At 39.8% G+C, this 14,364-nt stretch overlaps 1 protein-coding gene across 1 annotated transcript; it reads left to right on the top strand.

Annotated features, from left to right (window-relative positions):
* The first annotated feature begins 9,437 nt into the window (after positions 1–9,437).
* Positions 9,438–14,364, top strand: LOC137194999 (LIM/homeobox protein Lhx1-like). Its single transcript, XM_067607080.1, has 5 exons — positions 9,438–10,101; positions 10,852–11,072; positions 11,416–11,690; positions 12,467–12,623; positions 12,849–14,364. The coding sequence occupies exons 1-5, from the start codon at positions 9,932–9,934 to the stop codon at positions 13,223–13,225; spliced, it is 1,200 nt and encodes a 399-aa protein (XP_067463181.1). The 5' UTR covers positions 9,438–9,931; the 3' UTR covers positions 13,226–14,364.

The raw sequence follows: 14,364 nt of genomic DNA, 5'->3' as shown, positions 1-14,364 counted from the left end.
ACTCCTCCCTGGAGCAGTCAAGCAGTTTGTCAGCTAGCTCCAATCCTGTGTCTTGTGTGACTATCCTCCAGTTTGGGTGTATCCAGCTTGCTAGCCATCAACCTGTCTCCCAGTCTGCGAGCTTTGGGCCTGCTGAGCCACCAGTCCCTGTCTCCTGTTCCCTGCAGACCCGTCTGCTCTGTCTCCAGTCCCTGTCTCCTGTTTCTTGTCTCGTCAGCCCTGCTTCCCTGCCCAACTTCCAGCCCAAGCCCCAGCCCCAGTTTCCAAGCTACAAGTCCGAGCTTCCCCAGGCCTGCATCCCATTTCTCCCCTCCTCGTAATAAATACCTTGTCCAACTATGTCCCTGTCTCTTTGCTTCTGAGTGTCTGCACTTGCACTCACCTGCTCTGCCCCCACATAACAATGTTAATATGGAACTGTACATTCAATGCACAAGATCCAGCAAGCCAGAAAAATCCAGAAACGCTGAAAATGAGCCCCCCAGCATGAGGGAACTGTCCACTTTACCCCACCAGTTCCTGATGAAACTCCTGTTGTACTGCTTTCAACACTGCTGACTACCGTCTCATTCCAGAGTTGTGAGAATTAAGAGACTTCAGTGCGTTGTTCTCTCTCTGTGCCCTCTGGGCTTTTATGCAGCCACAAATGAGAACCCACAAATACACTACATCAGCACTCCTGTCTCTCTCTCTCTCTCCAGGGATATTGACCCTGCCAGTTCAGTTCTACTTGGCTGCGCACTGCAGAGATGTTGGACTGTCAGTGGAAATATACGGTCCTTGTCTGGAACCCAGGTGTACTGAGGCAAACTGTTAAATTTGGTCATTACTCTTGTAATAGTGCCTTTATGTTTTGTTCACAAGGGTCATGTGTGCAACCGCCCCAGCAGGTCTTTTTTGAAAGCTCTGCAGACAGAGACATAGACATCAGTTGTCAGAAGGATCATATTAAAAAAGCTTCCTATGTCCATGGATAAGGATAATGGTGAATATCAGGCAGATGTTTTGTCCTGTGTGTGTGTGTGTGTGGTCCAGGTATTCCTCACATTGTGCGGATGTAAATCTGTTTACACAGTCATGTTGTGGAGACTCGTCTCCCTAATTTGAATCATTAACTTTAGAGTGAAGACTTGGTTTAAAGTTAAAGTAAGACTAGGGTTATGTTAGGGTTAGGCAAGTAGTGGTTATGGTTAGGGTTAGGATAAGTCTCCAGGAAATTAATCTGAGTCAATGTAATGTCCTCTGAACTGATGGAGACACGACTGTGTGTGTGTGTGTCTGTGTCTGTGTGTGTGTGTGTGTATTTTTTACATGTAACAACATACGCACGCATGTGTTGATTTGTGTGTGCCGACTGGGCTGGGGGCCGGGCCAGGGGGAGGAGACGGCAATTCTAACGGCTTTTTGATGTAGATAAATGGCTTACAGATGGCCGACTCAATATATTCAAATGAGATATAAAAATAGGAGGGGCTGTCAATAAGGGGATGGTTCCAGTTGTAGCATCATGTGACAAGAATGCATTGATCAGTCTATAAGCCAGACACATTTTCAGCTACATTTTCAGAACATATTCAATTAAATGTCTATGAGTGATTTGGAAAGCAGGTCAGTTTCGAATCCAACAATGTTATTTTAAAACTTAGTCAGATCTTGAAATAAATTGCTGTAATAAGTGTAATAAGATTGAAATTCAGCATTTAAATATTTATTATTTCATGCCAATTGTATCTTCTTAGAGAGTCAAATTAATACTTTAAGAAAAATGATAGCAATTCTAAAATATTAATTTGTAAAGTCGTACTGCTGATATAAACAAAAAGATAAACAACAAAAGCTTAATTCATGCTATAATTAGCATTTTTGTGTCAACAGTTGCACTGTATGAAATTAATACAAAACATGAATATACAAATGAATATAAAACCATCAAATAACAAAGGGTAATGCACCATTGAAAACAGCCTTTGGTGGCAGTATTACAACTCTCTAAGATCCAGCAGCAGTCAAGGCAGTTTATGACTGAAGAGATAATCCTCTTAATTCAGTCATCTCAGTCTGCAGACAATATCCTGGAGGTAAGAGCTGCTAACACATTCCATACCATAATGTTCGATCAGTATAAATTGTATTTACCCAATTTTCACCTTTAACATTGGGCTGGAAAAGAAGCCCAAATGCGATTATGCACATGAAGAATTAATCCGGAGATGAGCACAGGGTAATGTATGGTAATTATCCAACAGGATATTCTTACATAGCGATTAGCATATCTGGGAGGCCAGACAGGGATGGGAGGGCAGTCTGAGAGGAAGGAAAGGACACAGCTGCTGATAAGAAGCCTGGTTTGTTTTTTTTTATGTTGATGAAAAATGTGGATAGTCTGGCTACAGGCATGTACTCACTCCCTTCTTTATGTTCCTCTCTATCTTATGTGCACATGCACAGCCTCAGATGAGAATGGACATGTGGATGCACACATACACACACACACACACACACACACACTCATACACACACACATACTATCAGGGAGAAGGGGGGAAACTGGATTTGAGAAAGAAACACTGCTCACAGCCCTACAGGGAAACGTGTATGTTTATGCTTATGCAATATAGTTTTATAGACAATGCATTGTATATTTAATTGAAATAACTTTATTGTAAATCAACAGGTGTATTGAAAATAAAGAGTTTGATAATCAGTAAGAAGTAATTTACAATGCATGGATTGTTATTTAATCTATGCAATTCATGCAATGCATTCAATATAGTAAAAAAGGAGAGTTATGACAATGGTGATGTCAATTGTGACCATGTGATGCTTTGACTGAGTGATAATTTGATTAAAGGCTCCCAGTCTTGATACTTACTCATGAAGGTGTTGAATAAGTGTTGAATAATACGTGTTGAATCTGAGTTTAGTTAGATTTACCCTCCGTCTATACCTGTATAAAACATCTTACAAACTGTGAAAAAAAAAATCTTGTCTTTATGTTTTTCTATTGGTCAGTCTCTCCCTGTAAGTCACTCTGTATGTATTTGCATTTCTTTCTAAAAGCATCAAAAGTGTAATTTTATGTGTATTCAGCCAGTACATGCTCTGTCACCACAGCTCTATGGTATAATTATAATCTTGGATTGGAGGTGTGAAGCGCCTATATTCCCCACACAACAGAGAAATGATACCGTATCAAAGTATTGTCGAATACAGATTATCCATCCAACATAAAATTATGTTTTAGCAAATAAAATATGAAAATGTTCATGTTTGCATGTTTGTTTCTACTGTTGATATGTATACATCTCAAATCCTCCAGCATCTCCTAAAAGTTAGTAGTATTTATGAATTTTTGCCAACAATACAAACAGGTTTCAACCAACATTATCTTTTGTTTTTTTATGTTGGCCCTGTAACCCCATTGCACAAAGTGACCATGAGCCACTGTATCAATTCTTGGTTTGGTATTTAGGTGTAATCAGCCATGTAGGACACCAGCTTGCCAAGAAGCTGGGCCCTTTGTGAAACGCCCATCTGCTTTGTGCATTGGGACGAGCCCAGTCCCAAAGAGCTGCTGGAATGAAAGGGTGAGCATGAGAAGGCCCAGCTGAAAAGACAAGGGTGGGCGGCAGCATCAGGACACAGTCTGTCTGCGGCACTCCTGCAGTCCACTCTTATTCTAATGTTGCATCCATGACTCCCCTGCTTGCATACAACTCAGAGATCAGAGACTGACAGATGCACCGGGGGAAGCAGACCGGGATGTGTGTCTGACACACGCGTGCATCCTTTCATGCGTGTGGTGTCTGTGTCCCCCTCACTCCCCTCTCTGTTAAGCTGTTTGGCTAATATTTTCCTATTGACTCGCCAGTGTACATAATACACAGTCTCAGTGACCTCTTAGCGGGACATATCTGTGGGAGTGCAGATCAATTCATACAGTGCCCCCCTCCCCATCCCTCCTTGTTGTCAGTATTCAGCGGATGGACTGGGCAGCGTGGGAGCAGGTGATAAGCTGCTATAGGCCAGTCGAACCGTTCCACCAAGAGTCGTGACCCTACTGCAATAGGGCTGATTATACCTCACCCGGGTCTGCTAGGTCTGAAAATCAAGGATCTTCACTCCAGCCGGAAAAATATCACCTCAGACTGAGATCACAGCAGCCACATTAATGAGTTTCATTTCAGACTATCTAATTTAGTTTCTTTTTCTTATCCTAATTCATCTTACCATTATTAGTATAATTATTAATTATTTATTATCATAAATGTGGAGTTTCAGCATGTTGATGCTGACTATCTGTTCAACTTTTCGTTGTGTATAAAAAGAATCCAAGTATTTGTCTTCTGTGTTGAGAATATGACTAAAATTTCACAATATCGCAGATATACAGGAATTGTTGACTATCCTGTACATTTAGAACTTTTATTCTTAATTGTTTGTTTGAAAAAAACAATTTCAAATGTTTCTTCTGGGCAGCCTATGTGAGGCAGGTGACCCGCATATGAGAGACTTGGCATGTGTTTGTGGAAGAGAGCTCTTTTCCTCGGGTAGGACGACCATATGCCCCCAAGCTCCAACAATCCCCCGTCTCCTGCCCCTCCACTTCCCCCAAACTTTACACACAAGCATGCTCCTTTCTGTCAACGCAGCCTGAGCCCCACCCCCGGCCCACTGTGCCTCCCCTTGCAAACACTCCTGATAACTGACGGCAGCTGCATTGATGAGCACAAAGCGTGGGCCAAGGCAGCTCAGCTGGCCTATCTTCCCACTTGACACTGGTTTGACCCCTGGCATGTGAGTCGTCCTCCCCAAAGGCTGCTCTGCCTATAGCCTAACACAGTCTGTCTCTGTATCTCCTCTCCCCACACTCACACACACACACACACACGCTGCTCCCAGGCAGGACACACACCCAGCAACGGGTGCATCCTCAGGTCAGCTGGGTCAATTAAATTCAAATTGAGGATAAATGATTTGTAAATCATGTACAGATAAGGAACTAATGCATAGAAGAGGGAGGAAACACTGCTGCTTTCCCTCTTGACAGTTGAGAATATTCACACTATGAGTTTTCCCCATGGATGTTTCATCAATATTTACTTGTTGACTTTCATCTACCGACTTATAGATAGCCTAACAGTGCTTCTCTGGTGCATGGATCCATATTTACCATCCTTCCACACATGCACACACTCATACACACTCCCATATGTGCACAAGCAGCATCAGTGGTGTATCCAGTATGAGTGAGCGTGAAAGGTTTGTGATAGCTCACCCCCCTAAGGGACCGATGACACCAAGGAAACTAAACAGAAGCTGATGGTGTGACAGAGCTGAGGAAGGGAAAGGGAGGAAGGGGGGTGGGGGATCATCAGTCCCCTCTGCCATTCTGCTCCTTTACAACTTTACAAAATAGCCTTTTAATTTGCTGCAGTGTCTGGGGTGTCTGAATTGTGCCTACATCAATCACCATCATCACCAGAGCCGTGGGCACTCTGTCCCTTGGGCCCTCTCACTGAGCGGCCCCTCAGGCAGATCACTCTCTCTCTCTCTCTGTCTCTCTCTCTCTCTCCCCTGGCATGGGGTAGGTTTCCCATTCCGTCTCCCCTTTGCTCTGCCTATACTCTTCCTCACACCTCGCACTCACTCATGCAAACAACGCGATACTGCTTGAACCCCACCACTCGCCGCTGCAATCGTTTTTACCAGCTCTCGATAATCTAAAAGTATTGCGCATGAAAACGACCGTCTTGCTGCTTCAGTGCAGCATTAATGAATCGGCAACGATTTTTAATATTGTTCTGTGTTCTAACAGGAAAGACCCATGATCAGCAGGATTGAATTCTCTCTATCCACAATAGTTGTTTGATTATACACAAGGGAGTTTTTACATTAACTTAATATAGACTACTCTCTCTGGGAGGCTTTAGGACATACTGTAGTTTGGGAGAATTATCCCCACGCTCTCTGAATCACTATTGGTACAGCTGTCAGTGAAGACCATCAATAATATCAATTTATCAGTGTAGACTGATTAGGTTGCATAAAATACCTGATTTGATTGTGATATGATGTGTGAAGAAGCTACCTTTCTGGCGGAGTGTACATTTTGTGACTTTTAAACTTGACTTTTTGAACCTCAGCCCACCATATTCACCACTGCTAATATCAAATGGGTAATAACCAGAATTGATTTTTTAAGCACAACATGCCCACACTGTATGACAGCCCCTCTATATCTCCCTTGCACTTCTGTGTTATGCTAATTCATTCAAGCACAGGTTGCTCAAAGATAATAGCTGTGTGTTGTATGCTGTGCGCCGTAAATGTCAAACCAAGCTGTCCCACTTCTCAGCTCTAAAAAAGTATGAAGGCTTTGATGTCAGTTGGCTCAGAGCAGAGAAGATGCAGGTGGTATGATCCTTTGCCAGAAGTGGATATTAACCTTTGCTCAACGCCAACTGCAGATGTGCTTTACCACATATACTTAGTTGCCAGTTTATTAGGTCCACCTCATAAAAACTGGTGGAGTCTAATAAATCCCAGGTTAAGTTTTTAGAGATTTTGTTTCACTTTTTTGTTCATTTTGCATGCTTTAGTTTTTAATGCTGTTACATTGTACTGCATTATACAGAGTTGTTTCTCATATTTTGTTCCAACACATTTGAGGGTAGACTAAATATTATAAACACCTCTCTGTATTATTAATGCAAGTATGAAAATACATAGTTTTAGTCTTACTTTAATAGTAAAACTGGGCACAAATTGCATCATTGACTTTAAACTGATGAGATAGGATGGAGAAAAGAAGTGTGGCTGGCAATGAGTCTTCTTGATTGAACTTTTGCTTAGTGTATTCCTCATCCTAGTATTTTCCTAGTTAAGCAGTTATCATGGATATCCTGAAGTGAGATTGTGATTGAACAATGGACACTTCTGTTAAGCTGCATTCAACATATGGGGAGTAAAGACGATCCTGTTTCACAGTAGGGAGCTCTGTGAGCTGCCAAATACATTATGTTTGTCATGTTATGTTATGTGTTGCCAGGTATTTTCATCCTGTCTATAACTTTCCCATTCCACCACTGCCTAATCAGCTTTAATTGACCTTAATTAGCATCTAGTAATTAATTTTGTTTTCTACAAATTATTTGTATGAATGGTCCCAGTGGGTGGGCCGTTCATCTCGTTAGGGCCAATTAGCTACAATTAACAAACACTAATGACATGCTTTTTTTTCATTCCAAAACAAACAGTGCGCACCCTGCCAGATTCCAGTGCTGCACAGAGACCTCTTGTGTGTTGGAGTGGAGCTGGGGGCCAGCTCACTGGGCCAGGCTTCTAATCAACACCTCTCATGGAGAAACACAAACACAGAAGGAGACACTTGTCCAAACAACTCACACTTAGTATACCAGGGAGATAATTACTCTCCCCCTCTGGTCTGTTCATTAACAGATCACAATAGATGTGAAAGAAGTCTTGAGCATTTATTCTAATTATTATTAGTAGTACTTCTACTTTTCTCACATGACAACACATTATAAATCTCAGGATAGACTTACAGTGACATTATGCAGGATTTGTACACCATCATTTTTCAAAGTTTACATAAAGGGATGCAAGCAGCACAGGTGGGTGTGAATGAAGGATTTAAAACCAAACATGTAGCCTCTTGGGTATATTTACAGTGGCAATGTGATTAAATTCTACCTTTTTTGGCAATTGTGACTGACAGTATAAAAGTTTACTCTTAAATAATTCACCAAAACATGCAAGGTGCAAGGTTGCATATATTATTTTGGTCACAGGTTACCTTGTATTTTGCTCATGCTATCATGCTGTTTTATTTATTTAAGTACTGAAAGCATTCATGAGTGCATCAAGGTGCTGTCCATGGTGCTTAAAGAATAATCTCAGAGTAACCATCCTCAGACTTGTGGCACATTGTCAAAATATACTTCAGGATATGTGAGCCCACTGGCAATTTAGAGTTTAGAAGAGCTCATTTTTATCTAATACAATGATCTTAAAATTGTTATGAGTTTGGGTTATGGGTTTTACTTTAATAAAAACCGTATGCTTGGGTCTTTGATTGCAGTATCCTCAGTTTTGCAATTTTCTCCTGTTAACAAACAAACTGAACAACTGAAACAAAAACTGATTATCATGTTTCCTTTCAGAAGGGAAATAAATCTTTTTTATATATATATTTGAATATTCAATATTCATTTCTGAGATTTAGGATCACGTTTAGATAGATTACCCTTTTCCATATTTTTATTTGTTTGACTGATTGATTTTAATTAAGTGGTTGATTTGTTTTGGTAACTGCTTAATATAAACTGCTATAAATAAACATTAGAAAGAGATAGGCAGAGACATGGAGACACATGGGCAACCAACACCTTTTACTCTTTTTATTTCTCCCATTCTTTTTTTATATACCCTAAAAATCAGCTGTCAAATAAATAAATTGACAATACATTTCTAAGCTGAATACTATTAGCTAAACCCATAATAAAACAAACAAACAAACAAAAAAAAATGCAACTCCTTCCCTCAAGTTCAATTTTATAGTGTCGGAAGCTTCGATATCAGGGACTCACAGAGCTGGGAGCCTGTATGGGAAACGCGCTATCTCCGTCACCAGTGCACCAGCAGAGTGAGATAACATCTATAAGAGAGACAGCCTATCGCTAGAGATTATAACCATTAGTGATCCTTGTCCTTTCAAACAAAATGAAGAATAATGCTGGGACACAACATTAATCTGTGTAGAAGGCTTCAACACGTCCACGGGTCCTCTTCCTCTCCATACTGCAGGGTTAGGCCTGTACTGACATTTGTCATCTGCCACTCTATTCTCTCAGAAAACCCAGCTTTTTTCGCAAATATATATGATGATTTATTCATATGATGTCATCATCGGCCCTCAGTAGTTTATCCTTGATACTGGCAAGCTGATCCGGCATAAAGAAAAAAAAAAAAAGAAAATTGTAATGATGTTAGAGGGTGGAAGATTAATTATATTTAATAGTTTCTCAAACTTTCTCAAACTTCCCTTGGTTTATTTTTTTAAATTATCTAATTTAACTAAAATTTGCATTAATGTCTCTTTATGCAAAGTTCTCCTTTCTCTTTTTACAACGTCCTTCACAGACAGGTTTTTTTTTTTTTAATTTTGAGGTTGAAAACTTTATGTGAGTCCAGCTCAGTTTTAATTCATGGCACTTATGCGTTTTATTTAATTTTATAATCCTGATATTTTTTGCTTTCCTTTGCACAATGCTGAGGTGCATGTGGTGGAGTGAAATGAAAAAGGCTGCTCATAGGTTTTTTCCTGGAGCTGACGTCACAGATTTCTTAATAGGCAATTGGCTGCGCTTTAAGAGGTGCGATCATTACAACGCTTCTCTCAGCCTGAGATCACATCAGAGGAAAAAATGGGACACTAATGACAAGGTTGAGCGCGCCGACAGCATTTCGTCGTTATTTTTTCTCTACTTTAGACACCGCTCAGGATATATCGGGCAGCAGTGAGTTGGTGTAATAGTCACTAATGGGTATTATTTTCTGAGCTTACCCATAAAATCGCGCATATCGGATCATCTTGATGGGCCCGTTAGGTTCTCCAGTCAATAATTTTGTTTCAGAAATGCTGTCTGCCAATTTCTTTCAACAGTTGACCTGTTGTTCGGAGCTGTTGGCCAGATGTGGATTGTTGTCCTCTGGAACAGAAGAGCTGCATTTAATCTCACGGATGATGTTATAATTATTCAGGTTCTTTTGGATACATTTGATTTCCTGGATCATACAAGAACATTCGAGCAAGTCAACACCGAGGTGACCGGGACATTGGAGGGAAAAACAAACAGAGTAGCTATACTGTATATTCCTCTCACTGGGCTGGGAATAACTCCAGACAATGCTTCAGTGTGCCAGCTGCGAAAAGCCTATTCTTGATAGGTTCTTGCTCAAAGTTTTGGACAGACCATGGCACATCAAATGTGTCCAGTGCTGCGAATGTAAATGCAGTTTGACAGACAAGTGTTTTTCACGAGAAGGGAAACTGTACTGTAAGAATGACTTCTTTCGGTAAGCATCCAACGTGTTTGCAGTTTGGTATTAATTTAGAAGGGGGTAAAAGAGGAAAATACAAATGTTGTCGCAATGAAATATTTATTGAGCCAATAAAAAGCAGAGGATGGAAAATATGGAGTTTGAAAATCCAAGGTGAGGTAGAAAAACAGAAAAACAAATGTGAATGTTAAAAAATATGGATTGTGGTTCCACCAAACTTTGATGGGGACTATATTAAAACTGCTGGACTTCTGCTATGCTGCATATGTGCGAATGTAGTTTCTTTTTTTTTTCGAGAATCAAAAGAAAATCTGAAAAATGTGACAAAGTTTATTTACAATCTGTTCAAAAAACAACATGAAAGCATGGTATAAGCAAATACGTCGTTTTTTATATTACAATAAAGCAGCTGCAGCTACACTACTAGGATTAACCCTAATTGCACGTGTGATAGATATGCTGGGTTTGCACTCATAATGAGATTAAATTACACTATTTATATTGTATATTATATTGTTTTTTCATGTTCTATGTAATTACATTGTAATTAAAGCAGGGCTATAGATTATCTAGCCTACTAACGTTTAGTTTGATCATGAAAGTTGAACTAGAGTTATAATAACGGGTAATAGCAGTTCCTGGTTTCATATGTTAAATAGTTCTGCTGGGTTGTATTTGTATTACAGCCATTCACTAAACATAAGTCCAAAAATATATGGGGAATTATTATTTTTATTCTGACTGTTGCTTCTCCTTCTTGAACAGGAGATTTGGGACCAAGTGTGGAGGTTGCGCCCAGGGGATTTTACCCAGTGATCTCGTCCGCAGAGCCAAGAGCAAAGTGTTTCACCTGAACTGTTTCACCTGTGTGATGTGCAACAAGCAGCTGTCCACCGGAGAGGAACTGTACATCCTGGATGAATTCAAGTTCGTTTGTAAAGAGGACTATCAAAACAACAACGGGAAGGACACCATCCTGCTTTCAGGTGATTTCATTTTAACAGAGACCATGAAGACAATGGACATGTGTTCAGTGTCAAAAAGGGGGAAATATGCTCTTTAGATTTTCTATTCAAATTATTTATTAGTAATTATTATTTTTTTATTTTTAGTTTTAATAATTCCCTAACAGGCATGTTTTTATAGTCCATATAATAGTTTAAAATTCTTTTAGCGTTTAGAAAATTAATTGTACAGACATAAATCTACTGCTGTATTTATAACTCATATATTTGTTTTTTCATGTGGGTTTTGCAGGTATGATTGAGATTCTCAGATGCTGAAGCGTAAATATATGTTGTGCTAACATACAGCATATCTTTCTCTCAGTCACTACATGCAGCGACCCCAGTCTGTCTCCAGACTCCCAAGACCCGCAGGACGACGGGAAGGACTCTGAAACTGGACATTTGTCTGACAAAGACGTGTGCAACAACGAGAATGACGAGCAGAGCGCCGTCGGGAAGAGACGCGGGCCTCGGACCACCATAAAAGCCAAACAGCTGGAGACCCTGAAAGCGGCTTTCACGGCCACACCGAAACCCACCAGACACATCCGAGAGCAGCTTTCACGGGAGACCGGCCTCAGCATGAGAGTCATCCAGGTACTGTGGAAGGCAAATAGGCCCTATATTCATTATAGGACACCACCACGATGACTTCAGTCAAACAGGTTACACAGTTTCACAAGAACGCACAAAAAAGGAAATAAACTGAGAGCGTAATCGCTGCCAAAACGCCTGAACATAAGTGAAAGCAATTGTGGCTCTTGGCTCTTATCATTTTTTCCTCAAGGAGTTTGTCCTTAATGTTTTGCAGATTTTCCTTCCAGATAGGCTTTCCAAACCAATTTCTGGGGTTTGTTTTCTTAATCTGTACTCCCATCGCGCTCCTAAACCCCTTAAAAGCAGGACTCACTTGGCACTGATGTCCATGTACATTTTAAAAAGCTCCCTTTTTCCTTTCCCTTGGGGGCGAAGAGGGGGGGTGGATGCATTGTTTTTGACTTAAAAATGTTTTGCAAGCGAATTGTGTTTCACGGGGCTAAACAAACACCATTTCACGTGCCAAAGAATTGATTTTACGCATTTACAAAATCTTTATTCCAAACAGCTTATTAATATTTTTGACCTGAACCATTTCCATTGTGGCAGAATTTACAGTGATTGTATAGTTCATCGCATTTTTATCTTCAAGAAATCTAAATATCATCATTTTGATCTTAAAGTAATCTAAATATTGTCAAATAGGCCAGCTTGCCGTGATACTTTAATGGCCTTGCGAGGCATAGACATATATTAACAGGATGGCGTTTCTTCTTTGTGTCATCCATGCTGCTCCTTTTGTTGACTTTGTTTTTTTTTCTCATTTTGTCCTTAAGGTTTGGTTTCAAAATCGGAGGTCTAAAGAGAGACGCATGAAGCAGCTGAGCGCGCTGAGCGCCCGGAGACACGTGTTCTTCCGCAGCCCGAGGAGGATGAGAGCGCTGGGAGAGAGAGTAGAGACAGGAGAGATTGGCCACTTCTCTTATTATGGAGGTGAGCTATGTGCTGGGATTTAGGATTGATAACTTTCTTGATATTTACTCTTGATGGTCCTTTAATGAACAGATTAGAATATTAATATAATAATATTATATATAATATTAAGGTTGATTTGTTCACTATCATTCATGTATTTTTTTGTTAATATATTTTGCTAATTTTCTGATATTCTGTATCTTTCACTAACCCAGATTTTCATTTTTATTTTAACAAACACAGATTATCCTGGTGAATACTATGGCTCAGGAGGGAATTATGAATACTTCCAAGGCCCACCTTCATCCCAGGCTCAGACACCAGCAGACTTGGGCTTTGTGCCCTCCTCTGTCCCCGCTGGTACCCCATTAGGAGCCCTGGACCACCACCATCCAGGGCACCACTGTCCTGGAGAGGTGCAGTGTTTCTCTGACACAGTATCTCACCATCCTGCAGACTCACCTAGTCCAGAGCCTAATGGACCAGGCTCAATGCACAGCATCTCCAGTGAGATGTGTGGTCCCAGCACACCCTTCACTACTTTGTCTCTCAGTGACAATGGATACACCAACCAGCTGTCACAACCCTCCTCAGACATGAGCGAAGGCACTGTGTGGTAACGCAGCTGACACTGAACTACAGTACAAGGCACACTTGGATTTTGAAGGCAAATCAATGCTTTTTTTTGTTTGTTTTTTAAATGTACACTTATTTATTTATTTATTTATCTATTTATATATTTATTTGCTTTTCTGTTAAGCTCTATTTAACTATTTATAAATCTCTATATTTGTACAGTATGTCGGTATAATTGTTTATTGTCTTGCCAATCAATAGATTGTTTTAAATAATCCATGTGAATTTGACTCATTAATACATTCTCAATGCTGGGCCTCATTGATCAAGCAATAAACATTTACACGTGTGGGCTGCAGAAAGTGTTTTCTAGTGCATACAAAAAAAACCCTTTTCTGTCACATATTTATTTGACATAATTGTGTTTAAAAGGTTAATGCGAGGTGTCATGCTAGCGTTTTTTTTTTTTTTTGTCACCTTTCAGTATTTTACACACACTGACAAACAACACCCTCAAGATTCTGACATCTTATAACAGATTATGATTGTGACGTTCAATACATTTGACCAAAAACCTCTCTCAGGACTGTGGAAGCATTGTTTTTGTTTATTTCTATTTGTTAGGCATGTCCTTAATTATTTGATTGCCGACACAGGTTTGCCTTCTAAAGGATATCTTTATAAATCTGAAAATTTTATATGTAATAGAAATTGATTTGACCTCATATATATATATATATATATAGAATAATGGACAATTGTACAGAACAGTCAACTGTTTACTTGAAGCTCCAGTATTCAGGGGTTTGAATATCAGCATTGTATATAAACTTCTTGATTCAGACCATTTAAATGCAAACAAACCAAACTTTTGTAGTTGTTCTATCTATGTGGTCGCTCACTGTGCTAGTTTGTATTATGTCCTCATTAAAAAAAGACAGAAAAATTCTAATAAACTGTTGCCAAATGAATAAACAGCAAAACTCCAGCTAGTGCTCAGTTGTGGGACACAGCAAGTGTTCTTGTTCTAATTCTCTGAGAGTAAAAACCTGAACAGCCAAGACACAAACTGGTTTTGCCTTTTATGCATCAAAATGTCAAATAATTTACATTGATGGTCTCATATACTGCCAGCAGCAGCAATGTTTCATGACATACACTTGATTGTTCTATTCAAGACCAA

Source organism: Thunnus thynnus, chromosome 13, assembly GCF_963924715.1.
Source record: "Thunnus thynnus chromosome 13, fThuThy2.1, whole genome shotgun sequence".
Classification (NCBI taxonomy): domain Eukaryota; kingdom Metazoa; phylum Chordata; class Actinopteri; order Scombriformes; family Scombridae; genus Thunnus; species Thunnus thynnus.
The sequence above is the reverse complement of the archived record's forward strand: the minus strand, read 5'-3'. Positions and strand labels throughout refer to the sequence as shown.

Excerpts from the sequence above, each read along its gene's own strand:
- LOC137194999 (XM_067607080.1), top strand. The coding sequence starts at position 9,932 with ATGCTTCAGTGTGCCAGCTGCGAAAAGCCTATTCTTGATAGGTTCTTG. Across the intron at positions 11,073-11,415 it reads GGACACCATCCTGCTTTCAG|TCACTACATGCAGCGACCCC; the intron begins GTGATTTCATTT and ends TCTTTCTCTCAG. Across the intron at positions 11,691-12,466 it reads TCAGCATGAGAGTCATCCAG|GTTTGGTTTCAAAATCGGAG; the intron begins GTACTGTGGAAG and ends TTTGTCCTTAAG.